We start from the raw sequence: 27,436 nt of genomic DNA on the forward strand, positions 1-27,436 counted from the left end.
CTCAATGGTTGTTACTAAATCCAGTGATATTCCCTTTTCATATAATAAATGTATCGCGTCCCGAATTCTCACTCTATCAAACGCTTTCTTCAAATCTATCAGACACATATATGCTGGTTTGTTGTTTTCCAGCGACTTTTCTTTTATTTGTCTTATTACAAAAACTGCATCCGTGCATGATCTTCCTGACCGAAATCCTTGCTGTTTCTCTTGCAGAGATATTTGTTCGTTTATTTTTGTCGCTATTATTCTTGTTGTCAATCTGAGTGTTGTATTTTTTAGATTTATTGCTCGATAATTATTGGGGTCTTTCTTATCTCCTTTTTTGAAGAACATCACCATGATCGCTCTTCTCCATTCATCTGGTATTCTGTTCGTGGTGATTATTTTATTATTAAGAAGTTGCAGTTGTTGTACAAGGTGATAACTTCCATATTTTAAGAGTTCATTTGGTATTTGATCTTCTCCTGGTGACTTTCTGTTTTTTAATTTGTTTATTCCTTCTTTCACATCGTTTCGGGAGATTTCGGTCTTTTCCTCTATTATTATATTTGGCGTTTCTGGTAAAGGTTCTTCGTTTTGTTTTTTAAACATTTCTGCCAGGAAGGCCATCCATGTATCCTCTTCTATGTGTTCTATTTCAACTAGTTCTTTCATTTCGCTTCTTTGTTGTCTTATGAAGCGCCATACTTGTTTCTGTTGTCCATAGAAATCCATCTCTAGTCCTTTTGTGAATCTTTCCCAGTAATATGTTTTTGTTTTTCTTACCATTTGATGAGTTTCAGTTCTTATTCTTTTATATTCTTCATATCATATGATTCATTCGTTTTTTCTTACTTATATTTTAGGAAAGCTTTCTTTTTTTGGTGACATTTTTGTTTAACCTCTAGTGTAAACCATGGTGTTTTCGTTGACCACTTTTTGTTTATTAATTTCGTTCCAAGTGCTTCTCGGCAGCATCCAGAATATTTTTCTTGAGTTATCTCCAGCTAGTCTCTACATTTCTTTCATTTTCGATATTCTCCATTTGTTTTTTCTGTTTTAGCCTTTTTTGATATAATGATTTTATGGAGTCATCTCTATTTTCTATTTTTATTATTTCCTCTGAATTGGTTTGTTTAAGCTTCTCTTTCCATCTTTCATTGAATCTAATTTTACCAAGTACCAAATAGTGATCGCTTCCCACATTGGGTGACGTCAAACTTCTCACATCCACTATCTGTTTATGGTGAATATTTCTGTTTGTGACCACATAATCTATCATTGATCTATGTCCTCTTGTATTTTCAAACGTATATTTGTGTTGAATTTTATCATCAAAAAATGTGTTGGTTAGCCTTAGTTCGTTTGATGTGCAGAATTCCACCATTCTCTTTCCGTTTTCATTAATAACTCTTTCATTATACCTTTGTTTTATTCCTGGTATTACTTCGTCTCCTAATCTGGCATTAAAATCTCCCAATAATATAAGTAGTTCATTTTGCTTCACTTCTCTTTCCACTAATGTTTGTAGCTCATCATAGAATTCTTCTTTATCGCTGTCTGGTTTTCAGTCTTCTAATGCATATATCCCTGGCGCTTAATTTTGTACCAGAAATTATAGATTTTCTTATAGCAACTTCATTCTTCTTAATTGCTCTTCAGTTGATTCGTCTATACTAAAATATTTTCCAATTTGCCGTAGATCCTTCTCCTTTTTCTAAGCGATCTAAAATTTCAATTTTTTTGTTTCCAACGAAAATAATTGTCTTTGGTGTTTTTTTTTTTCTCCATTCGGCCAAATAAAATCTTAAAAAAAGAAATAAAAAAAATAGACTTACGATATTGAGATGACAAAAACCTAATAAAAAATAAAACTTTACGACACTCACTTGAAACGTTTTAATCCGAAAACCGTGCTGACTCAAAAGTAGTCACCTTTTAGTTCAAAATCCATCATCAAAATATATTAGGCACAGATATCGCAAGAATAGCCAAATTACAATTATTTTCAAATGCCTTTACTCATTTCCTTTTATACTAACTTTAATAATACATTATAAATTAATTTAAGGAAAAACAATTTTTGAATTAGGACACAGAAGGGGTTTTTTACACTTATAGAAAATATTTCCCAGAAAATAATTCCTGCTTTTTGTCCACCTACCGTCTTATGATGGCACACTGTGCATTTGTATACAAAATATTGTATTTATGTTTCTTATAATATTAACTCCAAGTCTTCTCTTATTCTATCTATATATAGGTGGACCTACAAGAGTGATACGGTAACAAAAAGTTTAAAATATCGGGGTAAAATCGCTACTTATGGTGGAGGCGGCTTTTACACCGATTTAGCAACTTCGAAATTTGAAACACAGGCAACAATAAAAAAGTTGAAGGATAATCTTTGGATCAGAAGAGGGACGAGAGCAGTATTTGTGGATTTTAGCGTATATAACGCAAATTTAAATATTTTTGGAGTTGGTGAGTATAGGCATATTATATTAGCATATATAAGAATGGATCTATCTATCTTATCATTTGGGAAGTAATAATTTAATAATTTATTTATTTTTATTTATTTGTCAACGAGCAATTGTTCAATTTAAATACAATATTATCATACTAAAATATAAAATTTTCAAATCCTAATTTATTACATGTCAAAAAATTTTAAAATAACATAGACAAGAAAGAAAAAAAACAAAACAAAACAAAAACCAGGTCACAATTTAAAATCGATTAAGGCTACGGCTCCACGAGCGACAGATTGTCGCTAGCAGTTGCAGTAAAATGTAGCTTGATAAATGAAAACAACAGCAGTGATACTGAGTGCTGAGTGGCTCCACGCGCTGCAGATTGTCGCTTTGTTTCGAGACCGAGACGCGTCGTCAAGGTCGTGTCGCGTTCGAATAGATCCGGACCTATTTTTTAGCAGTAATTTGTAGCGCGTTCATGGCTCCACTAGCAGTAATTTGTCGCTTGTAGCGGTAATTTCCATTTAATCGGATATTTTTGTTCTTGTTTGTTTATTTCTTTGTGTTTGTTAAGTTGTTTCTTTGTTTTTATAAATTACTTTAAAGTTTTTTCATACAGTTTTGTGTCTCAAATCGTAACAAAAAATTATAAGTTCTAAGAAAGAAATAAATCCAATATTTTCTTTAATTTGTTGTTGTTGTTTTTTCAATCCCAATTAACCTTATCAAACTGTACTTAATAATAGATGCCATTATTAAACAAGAAAAAGTTGAATAGAGAGAATAAACAGTTTTTATTGATTTCCCGAAAATCTATTTTTTGGATTTCCTTCTTCGAACTGGTGATTCATTTCTATATAAGTGGTTGTCTAATCATGTCATATAAATAAAATTTTAATAATTATTGTTTATGCGCGCTGTAAACTGTCGCTCGTGGAGCCATGACTTTACTGCTTTACTGCCGCCGTAATTTTACAGCTACTGCTAGTGACAATCTCTCGCTCGTGGAGCCGTAGCCTAAACTAAATTATACAGCTAGTAGCATCAAAGAACCACGTGTAAGGCTATGGCTCCATTGTCGCTAGCAGTTGCAGTAAAATGTAGCTTGATAAATGAAAACAACAGCAGTGATACTGAGTGGCTCCACCCGCTGTAGATTGTCGCTTCGTTTCGAGACCGAGACACTTGGATCTAGGGATCCCACCTTAAATTTTTACCTTTACCATGCGATCTGCGCGATGCTCCATTACGCATATTAGGATTTTAAAATTTTGGCCTGTGATTTCAAGAAATAATCAATTGACAATTTATTTGAAAACTAGATTTAAGCTAGATATTTAATTAACCAATTATAATCTTTTATTTATGTAGTCTTATCGAAATTATGATTAAAATGATGACTAGCAAATCTCATAAATAAAAAACTTACAACTAATTCTTAATTTAAAAGAAAATTTTATCCTTCATATCATTCATAATATATTATCTTAATTTCCAAAATTCTTTCTTTCCTCTTTCAAAAAGCCTATTTCTTGTTTTATTTGACAAACATTGAGTACTTCTCCTGGTGTTTTGTATGTTTCTTTACATTTTATTCCCACTACTAAATAGCAAAATCTTTTACAAAGAAACTTTTTTAAACTTCTTTTTTAATTTAAATATTATGTTTATATGGGATTAAGCCACAATTTATTGGTTGTAACGAAAATCACATTTTTTAACTAACCAAAGTTTGACGTTTTGAAATCGTTCTCAAAATATTTATAGAAATTTTGAACAATCTAAGAAAACGGCCAAGGATGGACCAAGGTTATCTTTATTGGTTATAATTATGATGAGCATTGATCTCCTTTTTTAATCGGTAAAAGATACAGGTTAGGTTAGGAGAAACAAAAATGTCAAAGTCTTAAAATCATCTGCGCAATGGTGCATGGCGCATCTCGCATGGTAAAGGTGAAAATTTAAGGTGGGATCCCTAGATCCTTGTGACCGAGACGCGTCGTCAAGGCCGTGTCGCGTTCGAATAGATCCGGACCTATTTTTTAACAGTAATTTGTAGCGCGTTTGTGGCTCCACTAGCAGTAATTTGTCGCTTGTAGCGGTAATTGCCATTTAATCGGATATTTTTGTTCTTGTTTGTTTATTTCTCTGTGTTTGTTAAGTTGTTTCTTTGTTTTTATAAATTACTTTAAAGTTTTTTCATACAATTTTGTGTCTCAAATCGTAACAAAAAATTATAAGTTCTAAGAAAGAAATAAATCCAATATTTTCTTTATCGATATTCTAGATAACAAAAATCAATGGATGGTTTTTTTTCAATCCCAATTAACCTTATCAAAGTGTACTTAATAATAGATGCCATTATTAAACAAGAAAAAGTTGAATAGACAGAATAAACAGTTTTTATTGATTTCCCGAAAATCTATTTTTTGGATTTCCTTCTTCGAACTGGTGATTCATTTCTATATAAGTGGTTGTCTAATCATGGCATATAAATAAACTTTTAATAATTATTGTTTATAGTAAAATTTTATTATCCTTTAGTACTAATGTTTCGTTTTCGATAGCTTGGCGTGATTCATAAATAAAAGAATGCAACAAAGCAGATTTTATGTCGCATCAGAATTTTTTAAATTATTGTAACATATTAAAGGCGCGTACACATATGCGAGCAGAACCGTTCGCGAACCGTTTGTGAACGCTCTATTTGTACGACGGGACGAACCGCTTGCGAGCTGTTCGTTCGTTGCTCGTCAGGAACCACGGCCTGTCGGTTTTTATGACAAACCCAAAGAATGTTCGCAGTTAAATTTCTACGGTGTTCGAGACTATAAATTGTTTCTGCTAAGTGTGCGATGAGATCATTCGGTTAAACAAAATTGCTGAACGAGCGCGGCTTATTCAAAAGTAACTAGAGAAATTAATAACAGATAATGTAAACAAAATACCGAAATATTTAGAATAACGAAGTAAATTAATTCTCGGTGTTATTAGATACTTAGGGTATTTTTAGGTAGATACATGTATAGGATTATAAAATATGTAATTTGAAATCTTACTTTAAGGTAGGTAATTGCTAATTTTTCTTCTGAGCTTAGGCTACATCTTCTATTTCACATAATAAAAAATTAAAAGAAGACACTGACATCCTGTAATATTCAAAAAACTTGTCAGGATATTCTTTTAATTTGTTGTGTAAAAGAAAACATTTTCCCTCTGTCTGTTTAGGCACTAGAACAGGGTGAATCTACCATTTCCGTTGTTTTTTAACCCTACGCCGACGGCACAATGCCAATATTAAAGCAACTTTTTGTTGAAATGATAGATTATCTATACTATATTATTGTATTATCGGTGTGAATTTATTTTACTTATTTATTTATTTATTTTATCTGCTATATACACGGACATTATATAAACGGACAAGATACCACTGATTGTAGCTGCGTCATATTAACGCTCATGGTGCCACTACAAGACCATAAAGCGGCGATATGCGCGCTGTAAACTGTCGCTCGTGGAGCCATGATTTTACTGCTTTACTGCCGCCGTAATTTTACTGCTACTGCTAGCGACAGTCTGTCGCTTGTGGAGCCATAGATTAAGACTGCACTTTAAACAAAGTATGGGACTGCAATAAATTGTACAGTATAGTTACATCCTTGTGCATGCGTCTGGCCTGAAGAGTTGTGATGTTGGTGATCCAACAGTATGTTGATTCTTAAATGAAATAAATCTTAGCAATTTATGTTGAATTATAATGGGTAACTTTAGGTTACCTTATGGGTTTAATAATGGGTAATTTTACGTAGATATAAAAATTTGACTTCCTTTTTTGTTTTTTACCTTAATCACTGGACACTAATTTGACAGTTCTTCTCTCTCTTTTCTACACCAAAATTCGTTGATATATATATATATATATATATATATATATATATATATATATATATATACACTTTATAGATAACTGGAGTCTTGTAATTTCAGATATATATTTTGTTCTTAGAATATTTGGCCTTCAACTTGGCTACCATTTTTTTATTGATTTCTACTCACTTCCTATATTTACCAATATGACACTTAGATATTCTTCTTTTTGATTGCCTTCTTCATTTCAAAGCTTGGTTATCATCATAAATAGATGATTTTGGATACAGCTGCACACAATCAGATCTATTCTGTAACTTTTAACAAATCAAATAGAAATGACTAAGTCGAATCGTAATTACCCGAAATCGGAATGTTGGATATCTATCGCGTCGTTTTTGTGTTTGGATTGGAATTCTGTAACTCACATCGTAATCGGTGCAAATCGAAAGCGCCAGCTTCTACTTGACGCGCTCAGAAGTTGGTGGCAACCCCGCACTAAAAAGAGATATAAGTGTTCTGTGACGTTATGTTACTGGAAAGGCTTCATCAAAAAATTCATAAAAAAAGAAGATTATATTTCAAGCTTGTCGTCAAGTAGTTTTGATTTGTTTTGGTTAAGTTAAAAAAGTAAGTTCGTTACAAGAATACAAAACGGCAAGCGGAAAACCGAAGAAAAAGACATCTGCTGAGCAGTTAAATTATTTAGTAAACTTTATTTAAATAAATCTACATAAATAACACCACAGACTAAAAAATGAAGCAGCTACAAAAATGAATCAACCGCTAATTTATATCAACAAGTCAAAAAATAGGAATGTCAATGTCAAAACAATAATGATACCAATGCGCAAGCGTCAAGACCAATTTCGATGTCGAAACTTGATCTCGACAGAGCTTGTCAAGTCGAAATCAATTTCTACACAACATTCCGAGAGTAGAGGTCGAGATGAGTTACAGAATACCGATTCCTACAATTCCGATCCGACTTGCTGACCTCTATTCGATTTGACTCATTTCTATTCGATTTGTCGTTACAGAATAGGGCTGAATATGTGATTAGAGCTACAATTTAACTGTCTTTTAAGTTTTGAAATTATGACAATTTATTTTTTGCCAACAACCTTTCTTAATCATTAACAGTAATTTCCTCTTTTTTTTTTCATTTTATTAAGGCAATAGCAGCTTTTGCTAAAAGATTTAACTTTTGGCACATTTCCTATAGCCCAGAGGACAGAAAACAATTTTAGTACATCGTTTTAATATTTTACCAAATCGTTTTCGTTCATGGCCATCAAAGTAGATGGCACCTCTGTACGCTAACCACTGGAGTGGCAAATATTCAGAAGACATTCGTTGGACTTTCCGAGTTAGAATTTGTATCAGCCCAAGTGTCTGACGAAGCAGAGATGCTAGTTCCGTGACCTGCACCTCATCGTTTTACTGTAGAGAAAAAAGTAATACGACGCCAATATAGAAGCTTCGCTTCAAAAAATTAAGTTAATACTATTAAATTAAAAAAAAAATACTTCAAATATTGCAACTAATTTAGCTTTAATACTTTTAGCAAAACTTGTTTTTGAGTTTCCCTCAACAGGAGGAGTCATTCCGTCAGATCATATACGGACTATTAGCCTTATACAATTCCAAACAAAATGGGACTTAGTCATTTTGATATGCAAAGTGTTTTCTTATATATTTATATTTTATTATATTTTGGAGGAAATACGGGAGATGATGTATTTTCGAAGACGTTACTTTTTTAAATTCTGGAATTACGTGGATCTAGCAATTATAGCCGTAAGTATCCAAACATTAAGCCATACAAAAAAAATACATTATTTGGCATATTTAGCATTTAAAACAAGATATCTTTAGATACTTTACCCTGTTCTCTTTTCATCTGTAGTTCATAATTAGTTTTTGCCACTGTACCTCACTGATTATTCTTTCTACATAATAGCTGTTATTTTTCTAGTTATTTAAACAAAACTAAACTAAAAAATGTTTTTACAGAAATAGCATTTAGCTAAGAACGATAAAGTATAATTATTAATGAAGTTCTCTAGAAAAGCCAAATTCCGCCCTACTACGGTGAAATGACAAAAACACTATTTTCCAGAAAGGTTAAAATATGTTACTTAAACTCATATTGGCTCCCAAATATGATTAATATTATAGATATGATGATGGATATGAAAGAATAATGGACAAATTATCAGTACATCTTTGCTAATCGGTCAAAAGATGCAAATGGAACGGACCGTGCAGAAAATAAAAATTACCATGACCAGTATAGCTTATCCAGTGAATGCTCAATATACACAGCAAAAATGATGGCAGTAATGTTTGCTCTTCAGTATGTACTACTGAATCCGACTAAAACTAGTCGACTTTTAGCAACTATGTTATATTTACTGATAGTAAAAGCGTGGTCCACAGATTAAACAGTCAAACACATAAACCACATTGAACTGAAAATTATTAAAATTCTTTTTGAATCTATATAATTAGGATTAAATATAACAATTACATGGCTCAAGGGCCATTTGAAAGTAAAAGGCAATGAAATCGTTGACAATTTGACTAAATCAGCATGTATGCAAGTATGCGAAGAAAAAGTAAACAAAAATTTAATTCCAGCCACAGATATTAATACTGTTAGTAGATAAAATTTTAACAATAATTGGCATTCACATTACAGAAAATGTAAGATTGGCATAACCTTCTATCATTGTAACCCCAGAATACCCTCAAGAATATTATTTTACAGATAATCTAATCGACATTTTATACAGACCATTAATCGGCTGAGAGCAAATCATGCTCTTACGCCATCTTACATGCATGTAATCGGCTTATCAAATACTCCCAATTGTACTTGTGACAAAATAGGCAATCTAACACATATATTAGAATAAGTTTTACAAATTAATAATATAAACGAACTTAATAAGGAATTAATAAATTCTTCTTCTTCTTCTTCTACTTCTTGGAGATCTTTCGATCTGTTTAATTCTGAAGCTGCCTCTGGTTAATTTCCTGGAAGAGAGATTGCCAACTATCCCTCCATCTTTTAGGTGGTCTTCCGGGAGGTCTTGAACCGGGCGAGTTGTTTTCTAAGGCAATTTTTGGAAGTCTATTCTCATTTATTCGTCTTACATGATTGTACCACATCCTCTTACGCTGCGTTCCCCATCTTACAATATCTTGAATTTTGCACTTCTCTCTGACGTATGTATTTCTCACCCTGTCTCTTCTTGTTTTGCCCATTATTGTTCTTAGGGTTTTTATTTCGGCAACTCTTAGCATCTGTTTCATATTACGAAACATATTATGAGACAAACACCAGTAGGAAGAAGGTCAAAGGGAAGACCCAAACTTAGATACATGGAACAAGTGGAGCAAGATCTGAAAACACTTAAGATTACCAACTGGAAAAACAAAGCAAGGAACAGAACAGAATGGCGGAAAATCCTAGAACAAGCCAGGACCCATAAAGGGTTGTCGAGCTACTGATGATGATGATGATGATTTGACAGAGTAAAACATGACAAATTAATGACTCTAATGCAAGAAATTGGAATTGACAACAAAGATCTTAGAATTATCAGAAACATTTACTACAATCAAACGGCCAAAATCAAAATAGAAGACCAGTTAACTGATAAAATTGTAATAGAACGTGGAGTACGACAGGGCTGTATTTTGTCTCCATTGTTGTTCAACATTTATTCTGAATGGGTATTTAAGGAAGCTTTAGACGGTTGTGCGAAAGGAATACTAATAAACGGTGAATGGTTGAATAACATTAGATATGCAGATGACACTATAGTTTTTGCCGATAATCTGAATGACTTACAGATATTAACAAATCGCATAACAGAAGTCAGCAACAGATACGGACTAGCTCTTAACATAAAGAAAACCAAATTTATGACAATTAGTAAAAAACCAATACTAAACGCTCATCTTACAATCAACCAACAGAATATCGAAAGAGTCGAGCAATATACATATCTAGGCACCAATTTAAATAGCCAATGGGACCACTCAACAGAAATTAAACAGCGAATAATAAAAGCAAAAGCAGCATTCGTTAGAATGAGAACCATTTTCAACAGTCGAGACATATCATTAAAAACAAAATGCCGTCTATTGAACTGCTACATATTCACAGTTCTGCTCTACGGAATGGAAGCATGGACACTGACTGTTGCATCTATGAATCGGCTCGAAGCTTTCGAAATGTGGTGTTATAGGCGCATCTTACGTATATCCTGGGTTGACAAAGTTACTAATGTGGAGGTCCTGCGTAGAATGGGGAAAGAATGTGAAATTCTCATGACCGTCAAAACTAAAAAGTTAGAATATCTAGGACATGTAATGAGAAATCAAGAACGTTACGGCCTTCTCCAGCTGATTCTCCAAGGGAAAGTAAATGGTAAGAGAGGACCCGGAAGAAGACGCATTTCCTGGCTTCAAAATTTACGAAAGTGGTATAACACGACTACCACTGAACTGTTCCGCGCTGCAATAAATAAAGTAAAGATAGCCGTGATGATCGCCAACATCCGGAACGGATAGGCACTTTAAGAAGAAGAAGATTCCTCTGTAGTTTTATGGGCAAGTTTTTTGTCCTTTTTTAAATATGGGGATTGTGATGCTCTTATGCCGTTACTCTGGTGTTTCTGTGTCGTTTAAGATTTTGTTGTAAATAGTTGTAACAGTTTACTTGCAAGTATACTGTATACCATCTGTTCCAGGTGATTTTCTGCTTTTTAGCTTCTTGATCTTTGCTTCTACCTCTTCGTCATTGATTTTAGCACTTATATCTGCTTCGTATTCGTTTATATTCAGCGTTTCTTCAGCATCATATAGCTCCTCCACCTAATAAATTCCAAGTGTTGTTTTCCAATAAACCTTAGTCTTTTAATATTTTCAAATATGGAAATTCTTCATTGCCTTTACGTACTTATTAAAATATGTAAATACAAGTTATAAATAGTACATAGGCATAATCTGTTAATATGGTTTGAAAATATAAAAAAATATACCACAAATTAATAGACAAAATAAGATATAAAGGAGTTAAAAACAAAATAAAAAAATTAAAAAAGAACAAAACAAAAATAAAAAAATATATAACCCAAATTAATATATTAAAAAAAAAGATCTACAAATCTAATGACATCACGGACGAGGACAAAATTCAGATAAGCTTGGAAACATATGTCACCATATGGAAACATATATTCCAGGCTAAAATTGCCACTATACAAAGGTGTACTAAGGAACTAATAGGTCGAAAGTAGGAGAATGATTGCATCGTGATCTACTCCAATATACAAGCTACTTGAAAGACCCTCAGTTCTATTATGAGGTTAATAATAATATTTTAAAGCAGGGTAATTAAATCTTGTGTGGAACTATTTGTTTTCTAACTTTACAAGGTTAGATCCTAAAATATATTGACACTAGCCTGTATTTCAGGGTATAAGAACTAGAAGATCTATTAATCTTTATAATGGTAAAGAAATGCACCAGAATAAAGATAAGCTAAAAAGTTCATTATGGAACATTCAACCAAACTCACAGTCGACTTACTAACTCAAAATCGAAGGATTATCAGGATGATATTAGTACTGCTGACTGGACATTGTAGGCTTAATAAGCATTTGAATCGTATGAGCTTGACAGAAGAAAGTACTTGTCTGTTCTGTACGGTAGAAGAGGAGACACATATTAAAATAAGAAAACAATTAAAAAACAAAATAAAACAAAACAAAATTTATGTAGCTATAAAAACAATATATGTGTAGTAATATATATTGTTTTGCCCTATTTGCTGATAATAAGAAAATTTTGACTATGAATCTGCAATCAATAATAATTAGAATTCAGTTGACTTTAAAAACAAACAAAAATAAGTCTGGCTGATTGGCTCTGCCAAAGCCATTTTTCAGGAAACAAAATCAATTATCTAATAATAACATGTTAAGCTTAAATATAAAGATGGAAATTTACAAATGACATTAAGGTCAATAGTCAACTTCTCGTAAAGAAAGTGGCTATATGAGAGAGAGTGAGATTACAGAAATAACAAAACACGGGTCTAAAACCTACATTAGGTTAGGTTAGGTTGGTAAGGTTAGGTTAGGCTATATGAGTGGACGCTTAACCACCCTTCCACTCGACCTCAGAGGTCTACTGTGCCTCATCTCTAGGTTAAAGTGGGTCTAAAACCTAAAATGATTTATTGATTATATATACCGTCTGTCAGATCCACAAATATTTATGTCGCTTTGATTTGGTGGAAGAAAACACCGCAACAAAAGACAATATCAACTTTGCAAAAAGTTTAAAGTCATACCATCTCTCTATAAATCTACAATAAGAACAATTAATGGGATCGAATGATAATGATAAGTCACATTTCCACAATTATTCAGAAACAGAACTTAAAAGTTTACCTATTACATACTGTACTGCAATTACATTTCTCAGAGCAGGAGAATGGATTTAAGTTTTACAAGTAAAATGATAATTATAATAAAAATACTATAGTTTGAAATACAAATAAAGTGTAAAAATAAAACAAATTTGTTAAAGATCATTATTAGACGCAAACACAACCAAAATAATAGAAACAAGGCATACATTACCTGGAATTATCAAAATAATGACCTGTAAAACTCCATTCCAATGTGCTGGGAATCCATTCCAACATGAAAGTACATGCTCCAAGTTTATTAGGTTCAATACCAAGCCCTGTAGTATATTTTTCCAAAGATTTCGAATAAAGTTTTCTTTTTATTTTAATATGTTTAAAGTTCTCAGCAGAGAAGTGCATTTGCACAACATTTCTAATATTACATGAATTAACAGGTGTAGACTTGGGTAGTACAAAATGGTTTCTCATTTTAGAAGCTTTTACAAAATCTTCTTGATTCTTCTTGCAAACGAAGAATGAATTTTTCTTTTAGCATGTTCTCAGCATGTTTTCCCAGTTACCTGGGGAATATACATATTGATATTGAGTGTCCAATCTGTGGAAATATATGTATTATTTCCTTAAAATTTCCTAGAGCTAGTAAACGAAGCCACACTTCATTTAAACACCAGTTTTTATTTTTCCCTATTGATGTATGTTCTTTAAAGACATACATCAATCGCTAATAGACAGATATTGCAAGAAAAAAGTTTCTTTTTGTAAAAAGTAGGACCAGTATAGACTTTGGGGATTGGAAGTGCTTCTTCCTCTTATTTTAGTACCCTGTCCGATTATCGAATGTTGGCGATCATATTGACAATAATAATTTTGTTTAGGCAGAAGAGATTTCCGAGATTTCGAAGCCAGGATGTTCTTCTTCGGCCTTATTCCATACGCTCTTTTGTTCATTGGTTGTAACTCTGTTTTGCTATGTAACTGTTTATAAGTATTTGCAACTCTTTTTATTGGATTCAATCAGTACCGTGTCGTCTGTGTATCTGAGATTTTTTATATTAATCCGGTTGAATTTAATGCCAGCATCTTCATCTAAGGCTTCTTTGAAAATAAATTCGGAGTAGATATTAAAAAGTAGAGGCGATAAAATACTCGCTTGCCTCACTCCACGTCTTATTTCCACTCCTTCCGCCGTATTCTGACTAATTCGTTTGCACATTGATGTTAATACAAATTTTTAATAATACGTAGGTCTTGGTCATCAATTCCCACCTTTTTCACAACACCTATCAGTTTGCCGTGTGCAACCCGGTCAAAGGCTTTTTTGAAGTCGATAAAACATATATACCGGTTGTTATGTATCCCTACATCTTTGAACCAGGACCTTCAAACTTAATAATGTTTTTCTGGTTCCCAGGGTGTTTCTGAAACCAAACTGTCTTTCGCTTAGTTATACTTCTATTTTGTTGTAAATTCTCGAGTGCAGTATTCTTAAGAAAATTTTCAGTACATGGCTCCTTAGACTAATAGTGCGATGATCGCTACATTTTTTTAGTATGATTACAAATGTTGACAGTAGCCAGTCTGTTAGTATATGCCCTATTTCGTATATTTTATTGAAGAGGTTTAAAAGAAAATATTTGCCTTTATTGTGAAGTAGTTTGATTATTTCGCTGGGAATTTCATCTGGACCAGTTGCTTTCCTATTCTTTAATCGTTGTATAGCTGTTTCCATTTCATCGAAGGTTATGCTTGGACCAGTCAATCTATTTTCGATTTGTATTTATATTCTTTCATCACCAAACAATTCCTTAATATATTCCCTCCACCTCTCCAGTTTGTCTTGTTCATTGACTATGATACTTCCTTGTTGACTACTTGAAGTTTACCTATATGGTCCAGTTATCTCTTGCATCTTTTTGTACATATTAAACGTGTCATTATTTTTCTGTAGTTCTTCTATTTTAATACATATGCTGCTGTATCATTTTTCTTAGAAAGGCTGGAGATAAAGTTAAAAAGTGGAAGTGTAATTAAACGCCTACTAATATTAAACCTAACCTGACCTAACCTAAAGTCCAAACAGTGCTGATGATTACCAAGTTCGATAGGAGATGGTATGCTAAAAAGAAGAAATTTATGAATATGGAAGGACATAAAGATATAAGAAAAATAAGTAGAAAATATGCCTGATTGGATATTAAATAAAAAAATGGAATTAGAATAAAAGACATAAAGGTGATCAAGGCCAAGAGGAGACAAATCTTTAAAAAGCCGAAGAAGCATTGGACGTCTGCGGAAAATGTGGACATTTTCCGCAGACAACAACGCAAAACAACCGTAACATTGCTTATTACAAAAAAAGGAAGGAGAAAATAATTTTTATCTACATAATTTGTTGTTACATGTCGTTTACCTACTAATTTGTTTTTATTATTTTATTAATTTACTTTTAAATTATTTTTATAAATTTTATTTAAAAAAAGGAAATACTTAATCCTACATAGTTTTGTTACATGACATGATTTAAAAAATATTTATTTTTGTAATAAATATGTTTTATTCCAGCTAATGCTTATTGGATTAATTTTATATCTAATTATTATGTTGAAAGTACCTTCTGCTATTGAAAAAATCAAAAAAAGTCCTAAGGAGTACGGTAACTTGGAGTTTGTCAACGATCTTGAACAAAAACGGACCAACATTCTTGCTATTGCCTTATGTTTAATATATTTAAAGGCGTTTAAATTTTTGAACTTTAACAGAACTATGGGACAGCTAAATAATACATTGAACAGGGTAAGTAATTGTTTATATTTTTTAAAATAGGAAGCTATAGGTATTCGACTTGTTGTGTGTTGTGGTAATTTCGATTTCCAATAGTGTTTGTAAACCTTATAATTTCTAGATACTTATATAAAATTGGTTAGTTTTTGTTTGTAACAAGCGCCGCCACAAATAAAATTATTGATAACAGCTCTAAATAGTGATGTAGTCGATTTTCCGTACCAATGTCTTAGATTTTTCAGCCATGATGTTCTTCTTCTACCAGGACCACGTTTACCTTGGATCTTTCCCTGAATGATCAGATGTAAAAGTTCATATTTTTCAGCTTGTCTCACAATATGACCGAAGTATTCCAACTTGCGTCTCTTTATTATATTTACCAGTTGTGTTGTTTGGTTCAGGCGTCTAAGGACCTCCTCAGTTCTAACTATGTCGATCCAGTTTATTCGTATTAGTCGTCTATATAACCATATCTCAAAGGCTTGCAGGCGTTTAAGCATCGCCTCACTTCGGGTCCACGCTTCCACTTCATACTGAAAAAATATAGCAATATGTCATTCGAACGCGAAGGTCAATACTAAGATCGTGACTGTAAAGTACGTTCCTTATTTTTACAAGAGTGCCTCGGGCTTATTCTATGCCACTTGTAATTTCTACGGTTGAATCCCAACTGACATTGATATTACTGCCGAGATACATGAGTTTATCTACTCTGTCCAGTACGGCATCTCCGACTTTTATACCGTCATACTGTATATAGTTTTGTTTGCTAACTCTCATATATTTAGTCTTTTTAACATTGAGTTTTAATCCATACTGATCACATGTTTGTTTTATTTTGTTCATTAGATGTTGAATGCCTTCTTCGCAATTAGTCAACACTAAGGTATCGTCGTCATATCTTATATTGTTTACGGTTACATATTTAACAATAATACCTTCTGTTGTCTCCATTAGGGCTTCCTTAAATATTTCTTCAAAATACAAGTTACAGAGTAAAGGCGATAGTATACAGCCTTGTCCCACTCCTCTTTTTATATTTATTTCATCTGATAGTTCTTGTTCAAATTTTATTCTTATCAATTTATTTTTACTTTATCGTCCAATACAGCTGTTTTCAATATTTCTAGCATTTATAAAATGGTTCGTATAATATAATGTCGCCTAAAATCGACACCTATCGAAAATATCTACTCCATAGTTGGAATCGCTCCACCACCTATCAAAAGACAGGTAACGTCAGAGGTAGAAAAAGACAAGCAGGAGACGGATACAAGACACCCCTTGTATGACCACCTGACTTCGCCAAGTAGACTAATATCGCAGAAAAGCTTTTTGAAAAAATCAATATCTATACCCGAAGCGAAAAAGATGCACCAAATACACCTAAGGCAAGCACAACACATTTTGTTCCCTCAGAGGAAATGGCTGATGGATACAATTTGCCGTATTCGACATGAAAAGTGCTAAACAGACTAAGAACCGGCGTTTCACGTTATGCTAGTAACCTGAAAAATTGAAGATATCAGAAGGACGATACCTGCGACTGTGGCTCAGTTCAGGATAGTCATCATCTACTATGCTGCACAGAGATAAGAGGGACGTGCACAAGAGAAGAAATAATTTAAGAAAATGACAGAGCCACCTATGGGGCCAGCCAGTGGAAGTACAGAATTTAAAATTGTTGGTGTGTAGCATTTCCGTTTCACCCCGTATATAATAAAAACCAAAAATGATTTTTAATTATTTCAATTAAACATTTTGTATTCTGTTTATAATAAACAAATTGCTCTTTTGTTTGATCTTGGTTCCGCCTAGATAATTGCTAATTAAGCAGTTAATATTGAAGCAGATTTATTAATAAGCTTTGTATAAATAATGAAGGTTTCATCTTCTCGTTGGAGACTGGAGATCAATGTAGCAATTTTGATCTGATTTGTAACAGGTCGAAATAGTTAAATTAATGAAAATCCAAACCAGTCTCTAGTTTGTGCAGTTTTTTCTTCACAAAATGTCCAATATATTTTTTTGGTGTTAAGGGTATTATTTTTTTATCTAATTATGCATGGTTGCCATAAATTGCAGCGATTATTTGACAAGGTTAGCAAAAATTCAGTAGGCTTAAGATTACCATTAACAGTGGCTGCATAATGTTCCTTATTTTTTGTAGTAATCTTTTTTTGTAATATTAAGGTTTTTATTTGTCACAGTAGTAGTTCAGAAAGGCATATGAAGAACTCAGAAAAGATGCAAAGAAAATATGCAGAAGGAAAAAGAGAGAAATGTTGAATAGAAAAATACAACAAATTACAGATTATAATAACAGAAGAGAGACTAGAAAATTTTACAAGGAAGCCAAGCAATGCACCCAAGGATACATGACAAGATCAACAGTTTGCAAGGACAAAAACGGGGCAATTATCAGCAAGAAAGAGGAAATATTGAAAAGGTGGAAAGTGCATTTTCAAGAGCTGTTATTAAACCCAGAAAAATAACAACACGAAGATGAAGAGATAATTCACCACACAGCAGAACAACTAGTTGAGCAACCAACATTGGAAGAAACGATAAATGTCATAAAACATCTAAAAAATAACAAAGCACCTGGCACAGATGGAATAACTGCAGAACTGATAAAGAATGGTGGACATGCGCTATGGAGGCGTATCCATAAACTAATCGACCGCAAAAGATGTTAAAGCAACTATCTATATTAGGGATACCCAATAAGTTGGTTAAACTTATACGAATGACTCTGGAGGGTTTCAAAGCTAGCTATGGTGAGAATAGATGGAGATATGACGCAGGCCTTTGATATTGAAAATGGAGTTAGACAAGGGGATGCCTTATCAACAACACTTTTTAATCTAATTTTAGAAGCTGTTATTGAAAACTGGATATAAACGGCTGTATTAATACAAGATCTATGCAAATATGCGCATATGCGGATGATGTTGCCATAATAAGCCGCAACAAAAGGGTATTAAGCGAAAAAGTTATAGAACTGAATGAAAGCAAAACAAAATATATGGAGTACACAAAATCGAATGAACATGAGAATCTGAAGGTAGACAACCATACCTACAAATATGCCTCCACTTTTCCCTACCTAGGCTCAATAATAAATGACAACAACATCAGTCAAGAAATACAAGCACGGATTCTTAGTGGTAATAAGTGCTTTTATGCATACAAAGACTTAATGAAAACTTAAGTTACTGAATCATGAGTCTAAGCTGAGAATCTACAAAACAGTAATTAGACGAGTGGTCACATATGGATGTGAAACGTGGACCCTCTCAACCACTGATGAAAATCAACTGAGAATATTTGAGCGCAAAATACTAAGGAAAATATTTGGACCAACCCAATGCAGCGATGGTTCGTGGAGAATTAAAATGAACCACGAGCTGGATGAACTAATGCAGAGCGCAGATATTGTCAGATTTGTAAAGTCACAAAGACTAAACTGGCTTGGTCACCTAGAAAGAATGCCAGATACTCGAGCTGTAAAAGTAGTCCAGAGATGGAAGCCCCAAGGAAACAGAACAAGAGGAAGGCCCCGTAAAAGATGGATAGACGACGTAGAGAGGGATCTTAAAACCATGAACATCAGGCAGTGGCGAAGGAAAGTATCCGACAGGGCAGAATGGAAGAACATTGTTAAGCAGGCCAAGACTCACAAAGGGTTGTAGCGCCATTAGAAGAAGAAGAAGTAGTTCAGTCTACTGACTCAATTAACTACCAACGTTCATTAAATTCTTACCATTCAATTCTTTTTTAACACAAAATGTTTTTAAAACATTTGTTAAATAATTGTTTCCATTCTAACTATTTAACTAATGAACAATTTATTTTTTAGTGCGCTTTGGATATTCTAGGATTTTCAATGATGTTTTTTATTATATTTTTTGCTTATGCCGAACTTGGATATTTACTATTTGGACATCAGGTATGCAATCATTAGTACGTCTCTGTACTATATATTTTTTTTTTGTAAATATATTTACTTAACCGCAAAAAAGGTCTGGTTAAATGTCTTCTTCTCATACATTACAGACCTTTTCATATATATAAGAAAGATTATTTACATAATATCTGTAGCACTTAAATATTATTAAGAGGCGTAAACTAGAATATCTTGGACATATAATCAGAGGACCAAGATATGAGTTCCTTCGGCTAATTCTCAACGGTAAAATCGAAGGAAAGAAATGGATAGGACGGAAGAAACTCTCTTGGTTGAGGAATTTGCGGCAGTGGACAGGTTTGACAGCGGACCAATTGCTACACGTAGCGCAAGACCGAGATCTGTATAAAAATATTATAAGCATGGTAGTCGCCGACGTTCCGTAGGAATATGGCACTCTAAGAAGAAGATCTGTAGCACCGACCCGTTGCTACAATACAACCAATTTAAATAGACCCTTCTTTACACCTGCATATAAATCAGACCCTTATTATTTACGTAATACCCAAAGTGCTAATTTTAGGCGTCAGTAATTGAACAGAAAACATTGTCCCACAAACTTCAAACAATCAAAACCTGACCTTTGAAAGAAACAAAATGGAGGCTGGACAAATCCTGGGAGAAATCAAATCAAATACCAAAACTGAACTTCTGGTTATCCTGGATGTTTACATTATGTGATCCTTCAAACTCGGCTGCTATCAAATCGCTTGTCACAAGATACAGCTTACAAAAAGCGGAGATTAGCTCACTTTAAAAAGATTGCCATACTGCATTTTAAGCTCAAATTACCTTCTTCTCACACACACACACACACATGGAATTTGCCGTGAAAACTTTGCCAGTTTTTCCAAAACTCCACGAAAACGAATTTCACTACTCAGTCGCTGCCGTTGCTCTTCTTTGACTGCTAACATCGAAGCCCCGATGACCAAATTCGGACTTCTACAATGAAAGCGTCCGTTTCTTACAGCGCTCCACCGCGAAGTGACCTCATTCTCAAAAATCGGTAGTCGAAAATTTGTGAATACACTATAAAATGAAAATAAGTGCAGCCTGATACATCCAGTAGAACGTTCGAGATAGTTATTTTTTAAAACCCAACGGCCTTGTAGGTTTGATTGAATAGGGTACAATTCGTCATTTCTTGCGCGTTGCTATTGTCTTGATACCCCGACAGCAGTTTTTTCGGATTAAGGTACTGTGAACGTAATGAACAGTTGTGCATCTTAAGTGAAGCAAAAACAAAGAGACTGGAGGTTTTTCGAGATGTATGGAGAGATATAATATCAAATAACAGAATACTTCAAGAATGAATAGATACGTTATTAGAAAAACGTAAATTATTTGAGATTTAAAATCGCCATTGCCAGAATGATTGATAATATTCAGTAACAAATAGACCCAAAGAAGAGGACAGTGATAGTACACGAAACACACATTTATGTGTCTATATTTTATTCACAAAACCATAATCATAATGCATTTTTCAATTTTAGGTTGAAAACTTCAGCACATTCTCTATTTCAATGTTTACTTTACTTCGAACAATTTTGGGCGACTTCAATTATCCAGAAATCGAAGAAGCTAATAGGATTTTAGCACCGATATATTTTGTAACTTATATATTTCTAGTTTTCTTTGTGTTATTGGTAAGTATATCTTTTAACTTTGCTTATTTATTTATTTGGCGTACGGGGGTATGGGATACCTACAATAAGAATACATAATTAAAAATAACAGAAAACGTTAAATGGAGCCGCTTTCGGGGGCATTCTTTAGTAATGTGACGGACAGTCTGTCGTTGTGCACCACAGTCACGTTCAGGAGTAAGGGCTTTCCCCATCTGTGTTAGCTGTCAACACATCTACCGCTGTTTGTTCTTATTCTGTTAAGCGTTGTTTACGTATTACAGACCATTTGGTATACTTCCTATGTTAAGTCGCTCTCCCAATGTCTTCTCTAGATGTTGGTAAGGCTATTTATTTCGATATTAAGCGTGTCATGGTGGATGGGTAGTTGATGGCTAGTCTGGATTTTTCTATATTCAAGAGAAAATAATAACTTTTTCGTAGTTTTGGCGGTGGGATGTGACTCAGAATAGGAAGCCAATAGTTCGGCGTTGGTCTAATTGTACCTGAGATCATTCGCATTGTCTGGTTTAATTAGGTATTAACAATCTTCGTGTGTTTACTATTGAGCTATACCATAGAAACATATTGAGCTACCGAGATTGAGATACAAGTCCGAGAGCGGATAATCTGAGTACGGAGGTTGAGGAACCCCATGTGGTGCATAGCTCTTGAATAATATTATTTCGCGGTTTTAGCTTTGCTGCCATTCTGTATAGGTGTTCTTTAAAAAAACAGATTCTCCAAGATATTTTGGTGTTGAGTTATGAGCCAGTAGTGTATTTTCAAAGTAAACGGAGAGTTTTTTGTTAGTTTGGGTATTATTTAGATGGAAACAGCACACTTTGGTTGTGGTTGCATTAGGCCTTAGCCTCCATTTGCGGAAATATTCTCCTATACTGTCAAGATTATGCGATAGTACTGTTTCTATAATATCCATGTTATTGTGTCTTGCTGCATGGCCCCGTCATCAGCGTAGCCAAATTTCTGGAAAGTTTTTGTAGGCAGGTCCACGATATATAAATTAAACAGTAAGATTACCAAAACATATTCCTGCGACAGTCCAGTACTAAGTTTTATTTTGAGATTTAAAATTGCCCATTATGACTTGAAAGAGCCTGTCGGTGAGCATGCTATCAATGAGTTTAGTCATTTTTTGACATGGAATGTATCTAGAAGGTATCGTATGCAGCTGATAAGTCAGTAAAAGCAACGAATGTCTTAAGCTTTATTTGAAAACTTGTCTGATCTGTTTAACTGCGGTTAAGTTTGAACCCTGCTTGCTCAACGGGTACTAATTTAAATTTTTCTACCAATTATTTTGTGGTTAAATCTTTGTAAATGGGTATATTTAAAAAACCCTTAAAAGGGCTACATCAAATAACACGAACGTTTTCGGAACAACAGTTCCATCATCAGGTTAAAAATACAGGTTAATATGCCTGAGCCACCAAAATATTGGGGTAAAAACCCTTTAAAATATATAAAGTTACCAAAGATTGTACATAAGTAACTTTTGGCTGTAGTAATGCTATGTTTAACTAATATTGTTTCATGGTACATTGAGATTTTGTTCATGACACCGTTCATGGGTATCTTGTCAATCAGTTACCAGCTGAAGTCCGTTTGAAGAGGTTTACTCTCCGGACGCTGGAACTCACTTAAGGCATGGGTGTATGTTACCTGAAGTAAAATTTAATTAAATATTAAACATCAAATAATAATAATAACATTATGTACAATCTTTGTTAACTTTATATATTTTAAAGGGTTTTTACCCTAATATTTTGGTGGCTCAGGCATGTTAACCTGTAAGTATAACCATTTTGCTTTTTTAACCTTAGTCAAAATTTTAAACCACGTTTGCTTTAATTAAATGGTTTATACTTATTTTAGGTATTTTTAACCTGATGATGGAACTGTTGTTCCGAAAACGTTCGTGTTATTTGATGTAACCCTTTTAAGGGTTTTTTAAATATACCCATTTATAAAGATTTAACCTCTTTTTTGTGATACGTGGTATACAGCCAGCTGCAGGAATTATTTTCCTTGTGGATTTTAATTCTTTTGTAGATTAGGCGTTTCAACAGCATGTAGATACAGCTTAGCAGTGCAATCGGTCGGTAGTTTTGAAGCTGATGTCATTGAAACCATTGTTTTAAATATTCGAATGAACTATGTAAACTAACGGACCACATCAAACCAAAAACTTCTGCCTATCATATCCCATACATGTTCAATGGGAGAAAGATCTGGTAATCTTGCTAACGAATAAATATAAGACTTTTGTATCAAACCTTGTTTTTTTTTTCATTAGACTCCAATAAGTCCTGTGGTCCCACCAAAGGTCAATAGTTGTCTCATTGGTAGTTTAAGAATCTCTTCTAGTTCAAGCCTCAGATCACAAGTGAATTACTGCAATTCATATCACTTAAGCACGTTACAATTGCACAGGATGTGTATGGTCGTCTTTTCTTCCATTTCGCATTTTCTGGACCACGGTTTATTTACCTTAGTCTATTTGGTATAGGTTTTGCCTTTAATGACAATGTCCAGTCATCATTTCGGTATTTGGTGACAATTTAATCTCTCGTTATTGAGGTTTATCAAATTATCCAAGAGTTTATCTATGTTTTTCATTATTTTCTTAATTTTAATTTACCTTACAGTAAACTCTTCTTCTGAACCTCGTTTCTTGCAGCATCTTTCATGATGCCACATAATGGTCCTAGGCCTACAAAGGTAACGGGTTTAAAGCTATTATAAATGTAACCAGAGCGTTAGTTTATTTTCAGAAATATCAGAGGTTTACTCGTACCATGTTATAGCACAGCATCTGAGTTCCACGCAAAAGTCAATGTCTCGCCTTTTTTCGCGTTTTCGGCGAACTCGTCTTCGGCTATCGTTGACTTATAAACAGGATCGAGATTTATCCTGAAATACAACCCGGTTACATTCTTGATCCTACCTGTCCCGTTCTTGGTACCCCTACAGTCTTTCTTACCCATGTCTTTCGCTTAACGACAACATAACGTATGGTTTGAAGAGCAAAACAGTTTATTCTCCGGTAAGATTCTATTGATTTAGTAATGCTGAAGCGGTTCCTTTTGGGAGCATCTGTTTTTAGTACACATAGAAACACGCGGTCACCGTCTCTATTAGTGATTTTCCGACGAATAATTCCAGTTTCTTGTATTCCTATTAGATTAGTCGTCCTGTCAGATTCACCTAATTTAAAAAAAAATATAGCGTTGACATGCATAAGACTTTTAACGCAGTATCAAGAATATAACTCACCATAAAAGTTAAACTTTAAAATAAAAGGAATAATAAACAGTAATTATTTTTTAATTAACAGCAGCTACTAAATTCCTTTTCAGATTATTATGAAACTATTTTTCCTTGTTGATTCAACGCCGCGGCCGTCGGATTTCTAATCTCCTTACGTTATCCTGCACACCATCTATCTATCTAAGTCGGGGTCTTTCTCTACTCCTTCTTCCTTCCTGAGCCACCCAGAAAAATTTTCTTTCTGATTCTTTACTCCTCCGCTCTCTGTACGTGACCAGCTCAACTTAGTCGTTCTGTCTTTATTTCAGTCACCAAGTCTGGTTTTTTCCTTACGCCCTTGACCAATTTTTTAGTTCATCGGCCTTTAGGACCAGTTTCCCAACCCCTGGACAAAAGAGTACACTTCCACGTACTAAATCACTCATCCGTCCGAAGCTGTTGGTCAGTAAGTGGGGGATTGCTTATACCGGCAATCATCGGTGAATTACCTGTTGGTCCACGGGAGGTATTTTATTTCCCCCTTACCTACCGGTTAACAGGATCGGACATCCCTCTATCCGCCACCTGAGAACGCGCTCTCCAGGGGTTACAGGTTCCCCTGAGATGACCTAATATACATCCCTTTAAATATTAGCATTTTGCTCAATAAAACTGTTAATATTTCGAAAAGTTTTAACTTTATATTGCTTTAATATACAGGGTGTTCGATTTAAAAACACAACTTTGGTTCATTCTGTTGTTTGGACTGACCCTATATAATATATAATAATGTATAATCGAAAATAATTTTAAATTATAGACGTCTTTGATATACATCAGTTTCGTTATAAACATTTTTTATATACTCCATAATTTAGCCGTAATAAAAGAAAGCCGGAGGTTTGGCGCACTCTGTATATATAATACCCATTTTCAAGCTGGAAGTCGAAACGTTAAATAAAATATTTCTAATTACATCTGTGGTTAATTTCCATAAATATAAATTTTTAATAATAATATGAAATGCCACAAGACACTAGTTTCAGAATAGCATTATTTTATTTTTCAGAATATGTTTTTGGCTATTATCAACGACACTTACTCCGATGTTAAAACAGAAATAGCTTTAGCACCAGATGAGCTTCAAATGACAGAATATGTAGGAGAAAAACTCGGAAAATTTATGAGAAAATTGGGCTTCGAACGATACTTTCCAAAGAAGCCCTCAAGAGGAATTAAAACAACGTTGAGAGAAATCAGAGAAGTTTTAAAAAAGTAATTATACATAAACTAGCTATACTCCATTCCACGAATATACGACTGTTTTAAATTCGGTTTAAGGTATCGACTTAAATGGTCCAATGTGCTGAATTGTATAATAGTAAATTCTCCCCATTTTTAAAATACTTTTATGGTAGATATTTTATAAACCTTAGATTTAAATATGAAGTCATGATATAAATATAGAGTTGATAGTTTATAGAACAGTTGTAATTCAGATTTTGAATTTTATAATTACTATCATTGAGTTTAGTATTGTAAACAAGTTAGTTTTTGAATTAAATGATTTAAACGAAGTGTAACAATACTTAAGTGATTAAATAGTGTACTTTATTTAGTCGAATATTCAATTAGTATTAAAAAAAAACAAAAAACTTACTTATTCTCTTATTCTCCCAATCTCCTAAAACTATCATCAACTATCAGATTCACAGCCATAATCACTGTCGTCGCTATCCTCATTTGGATGGTAAATTATAACAGGATTAACTGCTTCGATGTGACCTTCACGGATCCATCATTCTTCAATTAAGTCTTCACATTTTTTTACACTTTTTGCCCAAATTTCAGGAGTGGCAATATCCAATGCTTGTTGCCATGTTTCCAAGACTGCCTCGTCACTGTAACCCTTGTATCCGATATGGTTATCATAATATGTTTTGCATATCCCCCAAATATATTCAATTGGATAGAATTGGCAATGATAGTCTTAACACACGATGTCCAAAGCTATGTATAATTTCGTCTACTATATATATTTTTGGTTGTGCATGACTTTTAGCTAACGTTAGTAATTGAGGGTTAAAACAGTATTAAGGAAATGTAATATTTTTATTCGTTAACTATTCTTTTATTTTATCTACGGTCCAGGTGTTTGTTGGTTGCTTATTTAAAATTTCCGAATGGTACGGAGCATTATCCAGTACTATAGCGGATGGTTCATGTAAACTTGGCAACAGTTTTTCTTTCAACCATTTCACAAACATCTCCGTATTCATATTGTCATGATAATCGGCTGATTTTGATTTTGATGAAAACACAAGATCTGCTCCCTCAATAAAACCATGTTTTCCACCTGCATGCACTATAATATATCTCTTTCCCTCGTTATCGATGTGTTTTATGGATTTTATGCTCTCGTCCTGCCAAATTCGTTTGATACCGCCTTTAGCAAAAATCCATGTTTCGTCTAAATAAACGAAGGAAGAACATTATTTTTTAAATTTGTTATAATTTCTTAAAAATTTTATTCTTTTGTGAACGACACTAGCTCTTTCACACAAAGCCTTTCTATTGTCTTCCTTTTTGAACTTAAAGCCAGTTTGTCTTAAAACTCTCCAGAGACTTGTCCTGGAAATTTCAAATATATTTCTGTCTTTTAATTTTTGTAGCACTGAATCTAAAGAAACATGTTCTTTCTTTTCGCGCATTTTATATATTGTCTCACGGATTTCAAATTTGTAACCTTCGGGAAGATCTATAGTCTTTGGTTGTCGGCGAGATTTATATTGTGCGACATTTTGTTCACTTTGTCCACTTTTTTTTGTTTTTTGCAAAACCGACTTTAGTTTTGTTTCACTAATACAGAGTGCATCACACACACGTTTATGTATGGACTGAACAGGTCGCAAAGGGCCCCCGTTTGATTTCTCAGCAGTAAAATAAGAAAGTACATTAAATATAAAGTTGCCTACATCTAAAACACGTCTCGGCATTTTTG

At 33.6% G+C, this 27,436-nt stretch overlaps 1 protein-coding gene across 1 annotated transcript in view; it reads left to right on the plus strand.

The window, feature by feature from the left end:
* The window catches only part of LOC140432311 (polycystin-2-like protein 1), an 80,237-nt gene that overhangs the window by 31,214 nt on the left and 21,587 nt on the right, over positions 1–27,436 (plus strand). Inside the window, exons 6-11 of the mRNA XM_072520146.1 lie at positions 2,246–2,466; positions 7,897–8,129; positions 15,346–15,576; positions 19,427–19,516; positions 21,034–21,186; positions 25,505–25,710. Of these exons, the coding sequence (XP_072376247.1) occupies positions 2,246–2,466; positions 7,897–8,129; positions 15,346–15,576; positions 19,427–19,516; positions 21,034–21,186; positions 25,505–25,710 (1,134 nt within the window). The remainder of the gene's footprint in view (positions 1–2,245; positions 2,467–7,896; positions 8,130–15,345; positions 15,577–19,426; positions 19,517–21,033; positions 21,187–25,504; positions 25,711–27,436) is intronic.

This window comes from Diabrotica undecimpunctata, chromosome 1 (assembly GCF_040954645.1).
Source record: "Diabrotica undecimpunctata isolate CICGRU chromosome 1, icDiaUnde3, whole genome shotgun sequence".
In the NCBI taxonomy this organism is placed as follows: domain Eukaryota; kingdom Metazoa; phylum Arthropoda; class Insecta; order Coleoptera; family Chrysomelidae; genus Diabrotica; species Diabrotica undecimpunctata.